This window comes from Bombus pyrosoma, linkage group LG8 (assembly GCF_014825855.1).
Source record: "Bombus pyrosoma isolate SC7728 linkage group LG8, ASM1482585v1, whole genome shotgun sequence".
NCBI classification, from domain to species: Eukaryota; Metazoa; Arthropoda; class Insecta; order Hymenoptera; family Apidae; genus Bombus; species Bombus pyrosoma.
In genome coordinates, this window is record NC_057777.1 from 191181 (window position 1) to 211034 (window position 19854).

A 19854-nucleotide genomic window follows, 5' to 3' on the forward strand; every position below is an offset into this window, starting at 1 on the left:
GTTAATTACGATTTTCATTCTCTACTTGTTTCGTATCTCGACGTGAAATCGGTGAAATCGTTTGCCAAAAAGACAGACGTAAAATACGCGCGAACGAGATTCTGCGTCGCGAGTAGGCAAAGGAACAGCTATCATGGTTCGAAATAATTTTTAATCGAAACCGCGGTTCACTCTGTCTTTTGTACGGTGGATCATTCAATTTTATTTTTCCAAGCAAACGTCATGCTCCTATTTCTTTTTTAATTCAAGTTTCGTCTCGTATTTGAGGCAACGAACCACGACCACCACCTTTATGAATTCCTTTTTCCGTATATGCTCTATATATGTGTTGTACATAAATGACTATAAAATACATTTTCTTTAAAAGAGAGAGAGAGAGAGAGAGAGAGAGAGAGAGAGGGAGAGAGAGAGAGATTGCTTTCATAAATATAAATAATATTATAAATATAAATTCAAGTAATATAATAAGGACCGTTAGAATGCGTTCGTTAACCAGTAACCAGTAACTTCGTGGAGACTTTCGCGTCTCGGTGTACATGGCAGCACGTACACATATCGGAGAAGCAACGCGACGTTAATTCCGCGCGTCGACGAATCAAGCAACTCTTGCAAGATGCATAAACGTTCTCAGCTAGAGATAACTGGTACATTCGCGTCGACGTATCCAATTTCCGACGACTGCCGATCGACGAGAAAAAGAGAGAAACCACCGCGTTCCGATATTTCCGCTGCCAGCGACGCGGAAAGCGTCGTCGAGCGTCGGGAAACGATCGTCTCGGCCGAACGCGGTTTTGCGAAGAAACAACGTCGTTCGCTCATTACCGAGAAGAATCAAATCGGAAAATTTGATCACTGCGGCTACTGATATCTGTAAGGAGCGCGAAAGTAAGCGGCCGCGCAAAGCAATTGTTCGTAGAATGAAAAATATTTCTCATTTCATGTGCACTTCGATGTACCGTGCTAAGAGATATTTGAATTAGTTGCTATGAGAATACGACGAAACGACGAAAGAAACGATCAAATACGCGTTTCAGCGGTAGAACAAGTCCTTTGTTAGTGCAACTATCCTCGAAATTGGCATATTGTGCACGGTCGAAGCCGGTTTGCACGCAGGATGAGCCGTTTCAATCTACAAATGGATTTATTTCATAATGTAGTGGGCGAACAGAACTGAAAATACGTGAGACTCGAAAGAGATCGAGAGCACGTTTGAATATCGATTAAAAAGTGGAGAACGTCGAGTGGAGAAGTCGACGGTGTTTCGCGTCGCTCGATACCAAAGAGTCGAGTTTGATCTCGTCTCGTACGCGTGCGAATACCTGCGATGAAAAATTTCATCCAACTATGAATTTCACGAATTTTGTGAAAATGGAACACGCGTAAAGCTTAAAGTTTACTCAGAAGACCAAAGATTTCGTTAAATTCGAAAAATTCGTAACGTAGTTGCCAGGTAGAGACCGAACAAATTTCAGATTCGAAGATATTAAACGGTGAAGTAAAGTTGTAAATAACGGCGAACCGTGTAACGAGATGAGATGAAAAATGAGAGAAAAGAAAGCGAAGAAGGAAACTTGGAAAATTACGATCGAGTTGCTCCGTCGAATGATTCGATTTAGCCGAAATTCCTCCAAAAATTAGGACTTAAAATTCATCGAATATCTTTTACACGATCGAAATGTTCACCGTCTATAAGTATTAGTTGAGAGCGGCGTTTCCCTGGCCAATTATTACACACCGCTGGCTGGCAAAGTCGAAAGAAACGGTTGAACAGCGAACGTGTTTCGATATAATATAAGTTTAAGATACTGGTAAACGGATAAAGGCGCGCCGTCTACGTTTACCTTTGCGAACGTAGCGCGATTAGAGTTTCTACGATGCCATAACCGACGGTGGAATATTTCGAATAAAAAGAGAGAATTAAACGATGAGAAGAATGTGGCGAGCGAAATTTCTCGCGATACGAATTTCGTTTCAACGTTAACTTCCTCCAACTATGATAGTATTATCATACGTAATGTTACTACTCGTAGCCACTGCAGACTATAATTTTGCCGCTTTGTTTGCCTTGGCGCGCGTTAAACGAACGAGAAAGAAAATACTTACCGATAGAGCATCCGCTCTTGACGATCAGCCTCCCGGTAAATCTTGTAATACATGGCGATCATGATGATTCCAGGCAGCCAGAAACTGACACTGGAGCTAATCACGGCATAGAGTTTGTTCACTTGGAACACGCACACGTCCGGAAAATTCCTTCTGAACTCTAGATGCTTTTCGGTGGTGTACCAGCCGGCGAAGATGGGCAGGAAGCTCATCACCGTCGGCGAGCACCAAACCACGCTCAGCATGGTGCTCAGTCGAAGATTCGTCATGATCAATGGATAGTCCAACGGTTGCACGATCGCGTAATATCGATCCACGCTGATGCAGCACAGATGAAGAATCGAAACGGTGCTGAAGAACACGTCCAGCGAGTTCCACACGTCGCACATGAAATAGCCGAACAGCCATCTTCCGGACAGCTCGACCGACGCGTTGAACGTCATGGCGAAAATGGCCACCAACATGTCAGCCAACGCCAACGAGACCACGAAGTAATTGGTAATTACGCGAAGCTTCCTGTGCCTCATTACGGACACGATCACCAATAGATTGCCGAACAGAGCGCACAGAATGATGAAACCCATTACCATGGCTTTTATCGTTAGAAGAATCGCGTGTTCCAATTCGTGGCCATTTCGCTGTTCGTAGGGATTCGTAGAACGATTCGATGGACCAGTATCGACCAGCACGTTCGACAGACTCGATAGATCGGTGCTGTTGTTCGAATCCTCTTCCATCGTTTCGTTTAGTTCCATCTTTCACGCTGCGGCTCCTCCCTTTTGCTGCGTTTTTCACCGCTTTCTCGCTTCGTCCGGTTACCGCGATCCGCGCCACTGCTCGACACCCTCGTCCGCTACTTGGACGACCTCGTCGACGAGGTTACGCCGCAGGTTCCGTCGCAGATTCCGCCGGGCCATCGAAGGAGCACGGAAATCCACTTTCCTTTGGTTGGCTAACGGACGATATCGAAAGGTTAGATACGGATGCAAGTTGCGTTGCACGTTTCACCGTTCCCAGCCAGCCATATTCCTGGGATAACGCGAGTCGTAAGAAAAGAGTCGTCGGATTCATCGGTGAATGCTGTTGGTTCGAGCAACGGTCGTCTTATACGTGCTCGGGACTGTACCGAGAGACTCTCGAGGCGATTCGTCGGGCAAGTTGCAGGCGGCAGGTTGCACGGTTGCAGTTCCATTCTGTGACTCACGCTGCTCCAACGAGAACGAGACGATGCACGGCTCCGTGCGATTTTTCCACATCTTCAGAGTCTGAAATTGGAAAAGAGAATTGAAGCTGTGCGAAAGCTTTGTTTCGTCGGACGTTGATACGAATCGGACGTGGCGCATTTTTTAATGCACCAAACTACTTTTTTCCGCGCGTATTATCCGGCTTATTGGGAGAAATGTTTTAGCTCGTATCCTACGTGTCCTATATTTGTGCGCGCAAATAGTAGGATTTTTGCACGGTTCGTAATAATATCGACTTAACCCTTTCACCCAAGATGAATAAATATCATCATACGTAAAATAGTTATAATTTGCGTACGTAACGGATAGATGAGACATAATCAGTAAATTTCATTCGGCCACTTTCAAAGAAATAATCATATTTTACATCGATTCCTGTTATTCACGATTGCACATTGTGAAAAATAAGGAAAAATTATCGTATTGGTAAAACGTGCGTATCCGCTGGTTTTTAAAAAATTCGTACGTGCTTTCTCGTCGCAGAGAAAATTCAATTTCGAACGAAACGGGATTACGAGGCAATTGATTGGAACAATACCTTGACGAAATATAAATGACGAACGCTGATCGAAAGATGACCGATATATGCAGCGTAAAGCAAATATCGTTGCAAATATGGTCGCGGTTCGTTAAACGCTTCCTCGAAAATTACATTATAAAAATCGTTAATTTATTACAGACCGCTAATTTAATTATTTACTCTAATTATTTTCTACGGCTATTAATAGTAGCTATACATATGTAGACGCTATCCAATCGTTCCAGTCGTTTTATTCTTCTGTGGCTGTTTCTTTCCTTGGATCGAAGTAATTGAAAAGATAATTTACTACTTTAATTTCTCCTTCGATCAGCGACACGGTTGATTCGCATCGTAAAATACCATCGTCCCTTTTCCTGCCGTCCGAATTAAGTCCCATTACGATTTAATTATCGCCAACTATATTTTCCTCAACGTCGGGTTCCACCTTTTCATCGGTAATTGATCGATCGTTCGCTCGGTCGATTAAACTCGTCCATTTCTCACCTTCCCTCTCGACACCTTATCTCAAATAAAACTACATTAAATCTATCCAACGATATTTCAAAAATCACACGAATCTGCCGCACAATTTCAACGTCAGTTTTGACCGGCGATCGACATCGAGTTTCCGGAAACAACGTTCGCAACGGCGTCCCACTAATCTGGCGATACAATCACAGCGGGAAATTTATTCGTAAATTGTATCTCGGCTTTCGATGTTATTAGCGAAAGCAATTACAGGCAAAGAATTATTAAATCGTCGCTATAGTTAACGGTACAGCTATCGTAGATTAACTTAATTGTCCAACTCGCGGTCTAACTCGTTAAGCGCAACAGTGTAAGTAGCGTTGGTAACGGCACAGTGTAAACAACCTGGAACTGGATCTACTCTGGTCCTCTGCACTCGGCCGGGGTCGCGAAGCTGCGACCCCCATCTACGTAGAAACACAATTTATGCGCGATTATGCACATCTCTACATATGTATACAGGTTTAGCGTGTAGCAACCGATGAATTGATTTATTCGTATTGTTTGTTTGAGAAAAATTGCCAAAGATACTTTTATACTTAAAGATACTCCCAATTTTATCACTGTAAAATTTCTACGCGTTTTTCAACGTATTTTTTAACAAGCACAACGATACATTCTTTCGGATAATCCTGTATTTACCGAAAGTTTACCGATAATCACCGAAATCATACGATCGATAAAATCATATGACGATAATAACGTCATCGAGGTAATTCATGTAACGATGATAAACCAGCTACGTCCAAGTGACTGGTAATCATCTTTCGAACATCCGGTACATTGACAAAATGTTCATCTTGGAAAAGTGTAGTCTCAGATCAGCTTCGTTTTATCAAATTTTACTTCGTTACTGCATGCTATGAGGAAGCCGTACAATGCCGGACGTATGCTGCGTTTGTACTACTGGCGTTCGAAAGAGCAAGACGTTCGTTCCTTCGCGAAACGTTCCTTGGTAAATCAAGCAGATTGAGACTGACACTGAGACTGACACTGACACTGACACTGACACTGACACTGACACTGAGACCGAGACTGAGACGTCGAAACATTCGTCTCGTAACACTTTTACGACACTTCTTCCCCTTTGCTCCCTTTGTTCGTCTTGTTCGCATCGCCAAGAATATAGAAACTTCGAATCGTGCTTCTCCAACAACCTTGCTTGGCTGCAATTTTCCGTCTCGTCTCGGCTCTACTTGATTACTTTCGCTACGTACACCTTTCTACGAAGAGGAATGGAACCGTCACGAGTTTGTACCGAAAATAGAGAAACCAGTATCGAAGATGTGTGTGTGTGTGTGTGTACTATACTATAGTGTATACTATAGATTTTCGCAAATTGAAATTTTCTTTAACCGTGTAAACATCCGCGATGTACTTGGATCGTTGAGCTTGCATACGCAACTATAGCGATTGTAAAGAATGAAATGATCGAATCGTCGATTTATGCGTATAATTTTAGAACGAAGATAGTGTGGTTGAAGATAAGTAGATTTCCACCAGTATACCCGTAGACAATGAAAATATTCGATTCGATCGATGCTCGAGGGAATGCGATATTCAAGGTGAATCGGATAACGGGTAGGTATGTAGAAAGGTAAACGGTTTACCTCGAGGTTCCACAGGTGCTGTGATCGCCGACGTGTATCGCACGTCATCGTATCCGACGGCAAGCTCTCGTTTCGATTCGCTCTTGCAACGTCCTTCTATTTCCGGTCAACGTTTCGTTAACGGATTCTTCGATCGCCCATATCGTTCGCAAAATATCGCGCAAACACTCGTCAAACTCCTTTCTGTCTCACTTTTAATCAACTTGGGGGCAGTTTCTACGAAACACTCTTTGCTCTATCGCACTTTCTAACACGATCGATCTCAACGTAAGAGAGCCCACGGCAACTTTGGCGATGTTTCTTCGATCTTAAATTCTAATCTAGATTCCGACGAATTGCTCCGAAGCTGCTACTATTACTAGAACGAGCCACGATGCTTTTCTTCCTACGATACTTTTTGAAAAGCGTTCTCTCCCCCTTTTTCTATTCCGTTCTTCCTTGGTTCCTGTAAACTTGAAACGCCTGCTTTTAAAAACAGTCTTCGTTTATTTGCTCTTTAATCAGGAACGAGATTACGAATCATTTATTATCGTTTTCTTCTTACGTTATTCGTCCAACTTGCGTCGAACGAAAACAATTTGTAATACAGCTCGCTGACATAACGTACCGGCGCTTGTGTGCTCGGGATTTAGCGAGTCGCGCAACAACCGCGGCTAAACTCTGGCCACGTGTTTCGAATCTTCTCGGCTGCCTTGCCACAGCTCGTTTCAACGAGTCATCGTAATTATCCGCCGCAGGTGCGACGAAAAATCGACCGGTCTACCGCCGAACGAAAATTTTTCATCGAAAAGAATTCTCCGTCGCTATCGCAGCCGAAATATTAGATCGGTCGGTCGAACCTGCCAATCGATAATAAAAAAAAAAAAAAAAACAACCGTTTAGTTGCTTCGATCCGTTTGATTCGAAGAAGGAGACGACTGCCAGGACACGTGACGCTAACGATCGGACGCGATGCTCGTTGGGACGATCGATTCGACGAACACGAGGTTGGAGGAGGTGGCGGTTCGACGACGAGAGAATAGTTGGCGATACGTGGCCGAGGATTTTATTTACGCGACGAGATGGATCGGCGATGGCGGAACGCGACGAGGCCGTGTGTCCGTTCGAACGGCTTGCGAGACCGTGATGAACTGTGGACGAGAACAGGTTTCCCGCTTTCCGCTAGTCTCCGCTAAGCTGGCGGCAGCACCGGGGGCGTCTACACCTTGGCATCCCCTGCGCGGACGCCACCCCCTAGCCGCACGGAACGCGACACGCTCGCGCCGGGTTTTCGGCTGGCACGATCGCTACGAAACGGCTTCTGGGACACGAACCGACCGACTTTACCGTTCTACCCTGCGCGCTTCCCTGTGCTTCCAACAGCCACGTCCGATAATTTCCCCGGGAATTTTGTAGAAGAAGGGGGACAACCAAGTTGGAAATTAGTCGAGTTCCAGTTCTGCGAGCCTGATCTGATTATTGCGCGGATGTGATTGACTTTTTATACGATTGCTTGGGAAAGCGGCGATTTTAGCAACAAGCGAGTTAAGAAAAGTTAGGCTAGTGCTCTTGACGATAATCGAAATGATTTACAACTCCATCTGGACATACACGCGCGGCATTTACATCGATCGTAAAACAGCATTATCTCTAGAAAATGTACAGTATATAATATTATATAAATATAAAATCGGTAAGCTTTCGTTATATCGCAGGATTTAACATTCTCTGTCGGCTTTTTGCGAACAATTTTTCTGATGTATGCGGCGATATTTTATTTCCCAGAAGATCCAACTTTATTCTCTCGTATCGTATTCTCTCGTATCGTTCTCCGCTAACGAAATACGTTGCATCGAAATCTTTACGAACGTTTTGCAATCGCTAAGAGTAAAGAACGACGAACGAAACTCCAATAACGATTGGAACAACTCCGATTCAAAAAGATTTGTTTATTCTGGCAATTTCTCTTCGTGCAAGAAAAAAAAGATTCTTCCTTTCGTGGCGAATTTGCGCGGTATTCGTTATGCTTCGATTAATTCGCAAGAAGCTGAAAGAAACTCGACATCTACGAACGAAACGAAACGAAACGAAACGAAACGAAACGAAAGAGATGCTATTCGCTTTCGAAAAGGATGACGCTGAAACTGGCTGCTCTTCGGGCTTATTAGCTATCGGTCTGTTTTTGTCGCCCGATCGCTCGTTATTGGTTTTGAACGCGTGCTGTGCGATTCTATCGTTACGAGATCCGCGACTTTATAACTTGATTAGACATTCTGCGATATAATAGGAGACAGGCGGCGATCGTTACAGTACGATCATAACGCACTGGCGGCAATTTGTTTGAAAAAAGTGAAACGTAGCCAACAGACGAGATATCGAAGATATCGTTTTATTTTCCTAATAAAGGAGAAACGACCTCGATCTCTGGTCAAACGTCTGCGGTAACAACGAATAAGCAGGAATATGCAGGAGAGAGGAAATGGACGACAAGTTGCAAAATTATTACACGGTTCGTAATTCCTAATTCATCGACTCCGTCGCAATTTCTCCTGGCGGGCTAGATTGAATGGAGGCTCGTTAAACTCCGACAAAAGCTCGATGCAAAATGGATGTATGCGGGCGTACAGTCGTATCGCGAGTCATTTATCAATTCGAATTACTCGCAGAGTTTCGAGCGAATCTGGTGAATTTGTCGCAACTTGGACATCGATTTCCTTCGAAATATAGGCATATCGGTGGAACAAAACGAACAACGACCGTGGAAAGTCTGCAACGTTGTTTCGCTTTGAAATATTTCGACGAAACTTGGCCGGATATGCGTGACAAGTTTTCAAACTCGATCTTTTCAAACACCAAGTGGCTTTCTTATTTCCTCTTTCATTTCCTTTTCATTTCATTCCTCTCTTATCTTAAAGCGTATAGAATCTACCAGCCTTCGCTCCGACACACCAAACCAATTCGTCCATTAACATCTCTCGAACGATCACCGAATAATCGACCTTTACGTGCAACAAATAACTTCCGACGTAGGCTATTATTATTATTAAAACAATAATAAATAATAGTAAATAAATATTAATAAAACAATAATAATACTAAAAGGGTAGAGCCGCGAGATCCAGCTCGAAATCGAACAAATTATTATTATTATTATTATTATTATTATTATTATTATTATTATTATTATTATTATTATTATTATTATTATTATTATTATTATTATTATTATTATTATTATTAATTGTCGTTTATCGAGAATTTGCATATCTTTATAATTGGTGACGCGACCTCGTTTATTTTCCAAACTAACTGTGTGCCACTATTTAATAAATATGGATAAACAATGGGCCGTCTTTTAAAAAGTGTTTTAAAAAGTAAAAGTGGGCCGAGGGCAAGGGCTTAATTATCGCGCTAATTGAACAATCTCGAGCACCGGTTGATCGAGAGCTTTTAAACAGAATCATCCAGTGCCGATCGAAAGACAAAGTAAATCGTTCTATTAGTGAAAAAGAAGAGAGAACGTGAAACGACGTGACGGGTTGGAGGATCGAGTGGGGAAAAGCACTCGGGAATTAGGTCGCCGCGCCGGTGTGAACGATGGGCCATCGTTAAAACGACAGTAATTACGAAGGTCTGAGGATCGCTGAGGAAACAGCGTACGAGGAGTGGACCAACGATTGACGAGCATGCAAAGATCCACTGATTCTCAAAGCTTACGTAACGTTGCGGCTTTAATTAAACCGAAGCGACGTATCGCGCCGAACGAAAGAATCGTCGTTCCGATTGTTTCGCTGGCCACTATCGATAATGAGAGTTAGATGGCAGATATCGAATATCCGTTACTAGCAATAAGCAGTGGAATTTAATGCCACGTGGGCAAACTAGGTCGTTGACGACACTTTCGCCAAGTTTTATTTTAATGAAACTTGGATTGATATATAAACATATATATATATATATATATATATATACACACATAGAGAGAGAGAGAGAGAGAGAGAGGGAGAAAATAAAAAATATTTTCGTCAGAAAGTAAAAGATATATAAAATCAAGACGTTAAATCGATGGATTGATAGAATTCCCCTTCTTTAAGCTTTATCATAATCCAGTTTATTAAGTGCTCCTGTATTTGCGCATTACCATTATATAAACTCTATGTACATGCATACTTGTACGGAAATATGACACAAAGGAATCCGCGACGAGCTTATTCCATAGAGATTCAAATTGAAAATCTCGTCGAGTGACCACATTTTTCTTCCTCCTGCCCCCCCCCCCTATTAAAGCGACGAGGCGCTTGTCATTTGTCGTAATTTAATAATTAATCACTCGATAAGGATGATTAAGGGCCATCACACTTGAGAAGCTCACTCCGTTACAACGTCATAATACCGATACAATATACTATTGCCAATTACGAGTACGACAAAGCGGCGCAAGCATCCAACCAAAGTCCAGAGTCGATGTAATTATCAACGATTCGTACGTCCGATTCTTAAAAAAAAGTGTCTAACCGTTTACAGGTTCGGTTGAAGGATTTCGATCTTTTAAACTGTAATACTCTGTGTGTGTGTGTGTGTGTGTGTGTGTGTGTGTGTGTGTGTGTGTGTGTGTGTGTGTGTGCGCGTGTGCGTGTGTACACAGATACATCTTTGCAGCGATATCAAATGCTAAGTTGATTTCCAACAGAGGCTATTTTCTCCTGAATCGAATTAACGTGTAATTCTTAAGAGAAATCGATTTTAAAGTCCTATACACAATTTAGGAAGACTTTCGAAAGTTTAAACGATTTCTAAAATTGGCCTTTGAAAGTACGTGAAACGCGATTCGCAATATTGACGTGATTTTTCGCCGTTGATAAGTTCCCAATACAGCAATACAGCTTCCAATCGTCCCATTAGTCGTTTCTTATAAGATACTAATGAAACGAACCAAACGACACAGTCGTGGCTTGGATAATGGCTGTACGATAAAAAGAGGTAGAACGATGGAAAAATAAGAAAGGAAAGTAAAATATCGAAACGGCCGACAAACGTTTTACAACAACAACAACAACAACAACAACGACGGGGCAACGATTCGCTGCATTTGATATTTGGCTTTGCGTAAGTCGTTGATCGTCTTACTAAGTAAGTACTTACATCGATTAGATTACAACGAGCATGTATCGTGAGATTGTCTTTCTTCGCGGTGATTACACGCAGTTAATCGAATAATTTTTCGCTAGAACGGTTAAGCACGAGTAACAGAATGTACAACATCGAAAGATCGTTTTGGTCAACAAACGTGCTTACAGACGGTAGTACTGTGATAAAGTCACAGTCAACGGTTTTCGTGACGAAACAGTTTTAGTATGGAATCGCGTGTTTTTTTTTTTTTTTTGTAAAAAAAAAGAAGAAAAAAAAGCAAAGAAGGAGAGAAAACAAATGTCATTAACCGTACTGTCAATTTTTAACAGAGAATTGCAACTTTAAAGATGCAGACGTTTTTGTCGCATCCAAGGATCGACTTGAAAACATGATTTACTATATACTGTACATGTACCAGAGATTTCCAAGTCAGATCGTTAATCGAAAACGCTTCACGCGTGTGATCATCTGGATCCAAGGGCATAAAGCAACGTAAATTTGATCAATCCACCTCGATAATTCTTATTACGGATTTAATAATAGCAGCAGTAGAAGTAGTAGTAGTAGTAGTAGTAGTAGTAGTAGTGGTAGTGGTAGTGGTAGTGGTAGTGGTAGTAGTAGTAGTAGTAGTAGTAGTAGTAGTAATAATAATAATAATAATAATAATAATAATAATAATGACAATGATAATGGTAATAATGATAATGACAAATAGTAAGAGTAATGGTAATAATAATAATAATAATAATAATAATAATAATAATAATAACATAATATAATATAATAATAATATAATATGATAATCGTAGCAATTATAATAATAAATCGTCATTTAGAATTATTGTACATCGATATATTATATATTTAATATAATCTATTTGATATATTCTATATTAATATAAACTTCTATCTCATCTTAATTAAATTCTTAAATCTTTATATTCATTTTTTTTTTCTCTTATCACCTGCCAAGAGTAAATTCTGGCAACACGAGCGAAAAACACTTACATGTTAACGAGGGGAAAGAAAATACCACCGGAGCGTCTTTCTTTTTCTCTTCTTGTTGATCTTCTTTTTACATCGTAATTCCACCGTACGTAACGCCGTGTCCCGAGAGTGTCTCGTTTCTTCTCGCTTAGATAGATCAAAAATAATCACGTACTCTTATCGCTTAAATTCGCGCAAATGAGACCAACAATGAGAAAGAGGAAATAAACAAAAAGAAAAAAGAAAAAAAAAAAATAAAAAACGAACAGAAGAAAAAGTACAACAAAGACGACAAAATCGTTACTCGTTCGACACGGTGTTACTTCGTTAAACATTCGCTTTTTCTTCTAATTTTGTTTTTCTTTCTTTCTTTCCTTCTTTTTTTGCAATTGACTTGTGAAATATCCTTCTTTCTATCCGAACGTTCGTATCCTGCCCTTCGGATAATCACGCAATAATTAAATCACATGCTGAGCGTGTGATTAGAAGAAACGACGGTGCTAAAAAGGACTAGAGGCTACATTAGAATTAGTAAAAACGAGACTAAACTTTAAGCGATACCACATGTGTAATAATAACACGTTTTCATAAAGAAACGTTATCATTTCCCTCTTACGATTTTTTGTACTTTTTTGATTAGGGTTCGTTATTTGGCCGAGCTAGTTACCATTAAATCTTTGCCCATTCGCGAATACCTCGTATTACGGTATATGCGTATATACATATACATATACATATACATATACAGTGTATACAATTATGTATTATATACACTCACACACGCCAGGCATATAATTTGGTACTTAAATAGTACTACTTGTTTCTCTCTTCTCATATTCGCCTTTCTCTTTTTACCTTGTTTTATAAAAGTTCTATTTTACTGCTACGTTCGTGGTGACTGCACACCATCCGTTCGATCGATCCACTCGCACAATGTCGCTCTTTTCTTATTATACTTTTATTTCCTTCTTCGCATTCTTCATTCTCGTCATCGTTTTCTCCTTCGTTTCCTTCGTCTCTTTCATCCTCGTACTTCCGCTCTAAATCCTCTATTTTCACTTCCGTTCACGCAGAAGAAAGTACAGCTTAATCGGTACTCTGTTTACGTTTACATATACCGGAACCGGCCACGGAAAAACTACAACGCTCCGCTCTGCCTCTAGTCAGACAAAAGTGTCGTTGTAATTCCACTTCGCCGTCTCACTTTTACATTAATATTAACACAGCTCAGAGTTAACGAACGATCGAAGGACGATTACAGAATTAATTTTCTCGCCCTTAGGTTTGCTTATCTTTAAAAATCACATGATCCGTACCAGAATCTTCGAGTACTTTCACACGTATGATCAGACAAAGACCAATTACCTTTACAAATATCTACTGTATATTCTTCGTCCAATATCTTTCTTCTTTTTCTCCCTCCCATTTTTCTTTTTTTCACGTTTTTCTCTTTTTTGTACAACTAACAAACGAGAAGATCCTTTTATCCTTTATTCCTTTACTTCTTAGAAATATAATAACACCGATGTATTTTTGCGCAATTTATGTGACACGTTTCGTCGAAACAACCAAGGAACAAATTATCAATCTTCTCTACATTGAGTCTGCTTAATTACAACTTAAACGTGACTTCCTTTTCACCCCATTTCGAATTTATGGATTTTAAATCCAAGACATACAATTACTCGTACATATTTTAACAACGAGATGGAAACCAAATCATTATCTCTCAATGTGTTTAACCAGATCAGAAATTGGATCCAGATCTATCGAAACTGACACACAGAAGCAGAAGAATATCTGTCATACATATTTCGAACCTTTATCATTTTCCAACTTCCAGCCTACTATCGATTCTCAACTCTAAGAAACTCAGAGAAATTACAATGGAATTGCTAATGTTAAGTGACATGCTGACCGTTGCATTTTCCCCTTTAAATAATGAAAATAAACTTACGCTTAAACTTACATATAAGCGCCAGAAACTATAAAAACTCTGTCTTGAGGTTAATATAATTACTTACAGATGACTTTAACGCTATTGGTGGTTATCGAATGACGTTAGGACGTGAATCTGTGATTATATCTGGCATTATGCAGGCTTCGCTATTCGTGAACATGAGTGCGATCGAATGGACATTAAGGTAGACTCGCGATGTTTTGGAAGGTAAATTATATGACCTTCGTTTGGTCGCCGCACGTTGAAGGAACTCTTATTAATGTCAGGGACACAACAGTTTAATAACTTTCTAGTTATAAACATATTGTGAAGATTAATATTACATATTTTCGGTAATAATCAACTTATCAAGAGGGAAAACTAACTCTAATAGAAACGATATTAGCTGTAACAAAAATTTCACTTGTTAACTTACTACTTCGATACCCAGAATCGCACTTTGGCAACGAAACTACTTATTACGCAGTCTCTTGATTAAATAACAATAAAATAATACAGCAACTATTTGTAAAGATGAATAAACATCCGATATAATTAAGTAATACGAATCGATGAAATTTTAGACGTTCAGTGGTTTTTAGTGGTTCAGTGACCGATATTAATGTACAAAGATCATTTAAAAATGATACATTGCCAATGAATATGTGTGTGTGTGTGTGTGTGTGTGTGTGCGCGTGTGTGTGCGCGCGTGTGCGCGCGCGCGCGTGTTTGTGTGTTTGTTGTGTGTCTTGTGTGTTTGTGTGTTTTACGACATTCATACACTTCTTTCTGCTGTCTTCAGAAAGTTGCGAATCTCCGAGATCTTGCGTTGCAATTAGTTTGGGGCAAATCATAGAAAAAGTCTTCTCGGTTGAATTTCGATAACTTAAAGCATTCCACCTTGTTATTCGTCCTCTGTGTCTCCATCGCTACTGTAGTCTTGTAAAACTGCTGGTCTCAAAAAGGGTGCGTTGTTAGTTTGACTGTAACGACGAAAATTAATTTACATCTATATATAGGCCGTAATCTAAATCGAACGAACGAAATTTAAAGAAACGAATAAAATTACTCACGCGAGTCTCCGATAATGATTTAGCCATTCTTCTAGCATTTGTGCTACTAGTAAGGGTCTTTTGTGTAATTTTTGTTGCGCAACAAGAACACCACCTTCAGTTCTGCATACATCGAGCCACTCCTTTAAAATAGATTCTTCTCGGCCTACTTCCTCTAGACTCAAAAAATGTATTGGTAAGAGTTTATGTTCTCGGTCCATTAAAGGCATGAATGTAGTCTGCATCTGTATTTGCAGCTGTTGAAGCGGACCATTACCACCACCCAAGCCTACACCGCCGTGAGATGAAAGAGGTGGTATTCTAGACGATGTGTATGGCTCGATGGGAACTAAAGCCGTGAAATGACCACGTGTATAACCCAAAGCAATAGGCGAGCGAATACAAAATGAAGGTTCCCATAAAAGTGGAAGGTAAACACCTTCGAATCTTGCATAACCTGTATGAAGATATTTTATTCAATTATGTATAAATCTTATGAATAATGTTACTTTCGTCGCGATCAATACTTACCTATATCTTCCCCTCTAAAACTTTTAACATATTTAACGCCGTAAACAATAATAGGTCGCCTTAAAATATGGGCTAGAGCAAACACGTGTAACTGCTCTAGAGCGCTTCCTGGTTGAGCAGCCGTTGCTAATAAGCTCTCCCAATCTTCTTGCCATTGAGTCTCTTCTAATGTAAAATCCAACATTCTAGATGCTTGAGATGCTTCGTACTCTCTCCATCGAGGGTAAAAACTAAATTAAGAAAAATACATGCGTTGTAAAACAATATTGTAATAAAAATTGACGTAAGAATTGCTTACAATTGACCAGCTTGTTGTAAAGTGTCAGCAAGAGCTCTTCTTAAAGCATTATCCCGATCAAAAACACCCCAAGTAGCTTGCATAGCAGAATCTAATAAACAATCGCCAGCGGATCTATTCCAGAGTGCATGTAAACGACTTCCTAAACGTTCGGTAATTTCTAAAGACCAATTCAGTGCTGGTGGTTCACCACCACCACCTTCCAACTGTTGTTGAGCTTCTTTATCTAATAACTCTTCCAACATCTGTTCTTGCACTATACTTGGTAAGTCTTCGACCTAATAAGTAATTTTCTGCTTAAATATTATTTATATAACATCTAGGGATCGATATCTTCAACAGACTAATATCTCTAATATCCCATAATGTCCCAAAGAAAGAATTATAATGTTATAGTAACCTCAGCAGGCAAAGCAAATGTAGCTATATCAGTGACAAAATAACATGGGAAAGAACCCTTGCGTAACCGGATACTATTAGTGACATGTCTGCGAATTTGAGCAGCCAAATCTGGTGCGACATAACTTGGTACTCTTTTTACTCCAGATCCAGAACCCTCGATTTGTGATAATAATGTCGCTAGTATATCCTCTCTTTGAAATCTGTCAAAAGTATAATAAAATTGTGTAAACAACTATTTGGAGACTGTGTCTTTCTCAATGATAGTTGATTTACTTTGCTACACGTGTAATGAACAAGTTGAAACATCGCCAAAGAATATATACACTCATGTAATTATATAAAATAAGCTAAAATAGCTTCATAAAGAAATCCTTTGTCAAAAATTACTTCCCACAGACCTAATAGCTAAATGTACTAAGGTATGTCCAACATCAAAAGCACTACTTCTATTTAGAAGCAGAACTTCTGAATGCGTCAATTGACGAGCAGGATCACCACCACTTGCCAAATAAGCTTCGACAGGAGCATTGTCACCTTCCACAATGCCAAGACACGCGTTTAACCAGCACCAATCAGTATGACGCCTCAACTGTTTTAGTCTACGCTCATAGTCACAATTATTAGGGGATTGAGGAGTTGACAAATTGTCATTTCTGCTATCAGGATATCTATGTGAATTCCTACAATATAAGAAAACTTATAATAAACCCGAATATTCGTCGCTATTATCTCGCTAATTCTACCAATCAAATTCTGATTAATAGTCAATCATTCTCAACAAATAATAATAAAAAATAAATTTACCTTCGTCCCACAGCCAAATTCTCATCCCTCTGGTTTTGATGAATATAAGGTGCATGAGGCGGAGAAGGTAAATTACGCTGGCTATGATCTCTTTCTGGGCTTGGTAAAATAATACCCATGTTATTGGTTGTTCTGTCTCTTCTATCCTTTTCTTTAGGATTACCACACATCACGCACTTTGTGGCTTTTGGCCAATTCTCGTAAGTACACACAAGACAAGACCACTTCTCCGGATGTAAATTTGCTTGTAAGTTATAATATCTTTCTGGGTGTAAGTTTATTGGAGGATGATTTGATCCTGAGTTTGGTGGTGGATCTCCTAGCCTAAGAGGCGCTAGGTGTTCATGCAAATTCGAGGCTACGGAGTGTATTGACTGATTGAGACCTGTAGGTTTATTATTTCCACACTGAACACAACGTGTGGTATTTTGATAATTAAGATAGGTACACATTGCACAGGACCACTTTCCCAACGGTACATTTTGACAACTAAGATTGTAAGAATCTGTTGGACTTAAATGAGTTACTGGACCAGACGCGACGTTTGATCCAGATCTTTGTGGGCTTGGATCTCGTAGGCGGTAAATATCCTCCCCTAATAAAGGCTTGGCACCTCTGCACATTGTGCATTTCAATGATGAAGGCCAATTCTCGTATGTACAATATTCACATGTCCATTTTGACTCCTGTTCTTCAAGCCTGCTATTCATTTTCTCTATATGGCCCTTTATTGTGTGAATATTATTGTCTTTAATGCATAGACAATGTAACGTTCATACACTACTTAAAAATATTTATAAAGCATAAATGTGGTGTCAAAAGTTACATTAAATACTTGTTAAATCGTTATTGCATGTAATAAAATTTTTCATATTTTGTGTCATAAAATGTGACGCAAAGATAATTTCCATAAATATTAGTGATATTATGTACTTGTCATAAAATGAAGTTCATGTCATGTGGTAAACATATTGATCGTATGTAGGAAAATAAAAGCTGCCACAGTAATGTAAACGTAGACAGCTACCAAAATCTGCAAAGAAAAATAGAAAAGGTATGACTAATGAAGAAAAGAACATGATGTGTAATAAACAAATGTATATAACGTTAAACAGAAGCAAGCATTGTCAACTTTATTAACAAAGATAATTTCGTAACCTTAACAAAGGGATACACATCCGCAAAATAATATAAGGTAAGAAAAAACTCATTAAGAGCTCCTTTATTTACATTCGATATGGATTAATCACATGCAAATAATATATATGATGAGAATAATGACAGTGTGCGAACGAATGTTTCTAGGGAAGCGTGACATTGAATTCGTTGGCGAAGCTAAACGTTTCAAAATCAAAACGCGGTAAACTGTAATCGAGGTTTAAAATGTGACTGACCTCTGTGAGCTTTTATGTCGTGTAAGCGTCGCGTCAAGGATAAACGTGAATACAATATCCGGGACAAAGCAAAGCTTATAACACGTGGTAGATCGGAATTGGGGCTACCTGGCGAAAGTCGAGCCTGGTGTCCCGAAAGTTGGTGTCACGCGCGAATAAGCTCCATCGAAGTACTATGCATCGGTCGATCGCTGCGAAATTGACGTGAGGATAGTCGTCGATCCGCAGGAATCACACACTGCGGCCAGCAGCCCACTTTAATTGCATTTAAACAATAGAAAAGGTTAAGACGCACAGTCGCGTGATAAATTTTTCGCGAGGACGAAAGCCCGCGTCTTCTCTATTTTCGTTAAAATCCAAGTACAATCTTCTTCCCCACCGACGAAGACCCGAGGCACGTCACTCGTCGAACGGGTGAAACGCGACGAGTGAAACGAAACGAGAAACCTTTCTCTGCACTCACTCACTCACTCCTCCAAAACAGATGCGCTATCTTTCTCGCGGCTGCACTTTGCGCCTCTTTTCTTTTTACAAATCGAACGCAGTCATGATGTTTTCCTACGATACTGGCATCCAAAACTGCGGACTTCGTCGAGGAAATAGGTTTTGACAATCATTCGCAAACAGATGTCAGTGCTACCAACGTCACTTCATCTGCAAAAACTCGACATTTCACGTAGTTACGTCACGCGGTTCATCCACGGGCATCCTAACCACAATCCGCTCATTTCTCTCAAATTAACCCATTCGCGAAGGTGATTAACACATGCACGCGAATAATTGCCTCGTAAAATATCGCAAATAGTTAGTTTCCGAATATTTTCTATTATGGTTATACTGATAATATCATGTCAGCTTCCGGTTTTTAAGATGCGCTACGATTCTTTCTTTCTTTCCTTCGTTTTTGGATTTTTTACCGATTTCAAAGCGTTCTATTACTCTTCTGACGTATAAAAATATGTAAATTCGCCGAGATATAAATATCGTAGAAGCAATCGCTGAGTGGCATAATTATGGTATATAATAGTCATAATAAACCATTCGTTCACGCAATGCACACGGGAAGCTATTTTTTATTTATAAATATCCTGGGCTAAGCGCCAAATGGGGCTTAGCCTAGACACCTATCCTTGACATTTGATTAAGTAAGACCATTACCATATGCGAAATACATTTAACGCGGAAAAAAAAAAGACAATTATACTTATTTGCTTTTTACAGTTTACATACCCCGTTCGTGAAACTTACGTTTCTCCGGATATCGTCTGCTAAACGACCAATGACGTCACGATGTAACAGCTGAAAATTGGTAACATAGCGGTATCTCGTGACA

At 39.9% G+C, this 19854-nt stretch overlaps 2 protein-coding genes across 6 annotated transcripts in view; both read right to left on the minus strand.

Moving 5' to 3' along the window:
* LOC122570053 (octopamine receptor beta-1R-like) overlaps positions 1-7877 on the minus strand; it is a 57811-nt gene extending 49934 nt beyond the window's left edge. The window contains exons 1-2 of one of the 3 annotated variants that reach the window (XM_043731883.1): positions 6613-7877; positions 2104-3368 (exon numbers count right to left, since the gene is read on the minus strand). In XM_043731883.1, coding sequence (XP_043587818.1) covers positions 2104-2858 — 755 coding nt within the window. In that variant the 5' untranslated portion in view covers positions 2859-3368; positions 6613-7877. Of the gene's footprint in view, positions 1-2103; positions 3369-4084; positions 4371-6005 lie in introns of those variants that run through there. The other 2 variants (XM_043731882.1, XM_043731884.1) reach the window with 2 other exon arrangements.
* Positions 7878-14323: 6446 nt separating this feature from the next.
* Positions 14324-18768, minus strand: LOC122570222 (ubiquitin thioesterase trabid). 3 transcript variants are annotated; one of them, XM_043732268.1, is made up of 8 exons: positions 18630-18768; positions 17128-18160; positions 16722-17003; positions 16322-16523; positions 15922-16199; positions 15624-15853; positions 15114-15549; positions 14324-15023 (listed from the first exon to the last, which is right to left on the minus strand). In XM_043732268.1, exons 2-8 carry the CDS (start codon positions 17835-17837, stop codon positions 14945-14947), a joined length of 2217 nt encoding a protein of 738 aa, XP_043588203.1. In that variant the 5' UTR covers positions 17838-18160; positions 18630-18768; the 3' UTR covers positions 14324-14944. The 3 variants fall into 3 exon arrangements, with proteins under 3 accessions (XP_043588203.1, XP_043588202.1, XP_043588204.1); XM_043732267.1 differs by having other exon boundaries at positions 18522-18663; XM_043732269.1 differs by lacking the exon at positions 16722-17003.
* Between the last annotated feature and the right edge of the window lie 1086 nt (positions 18769-19854).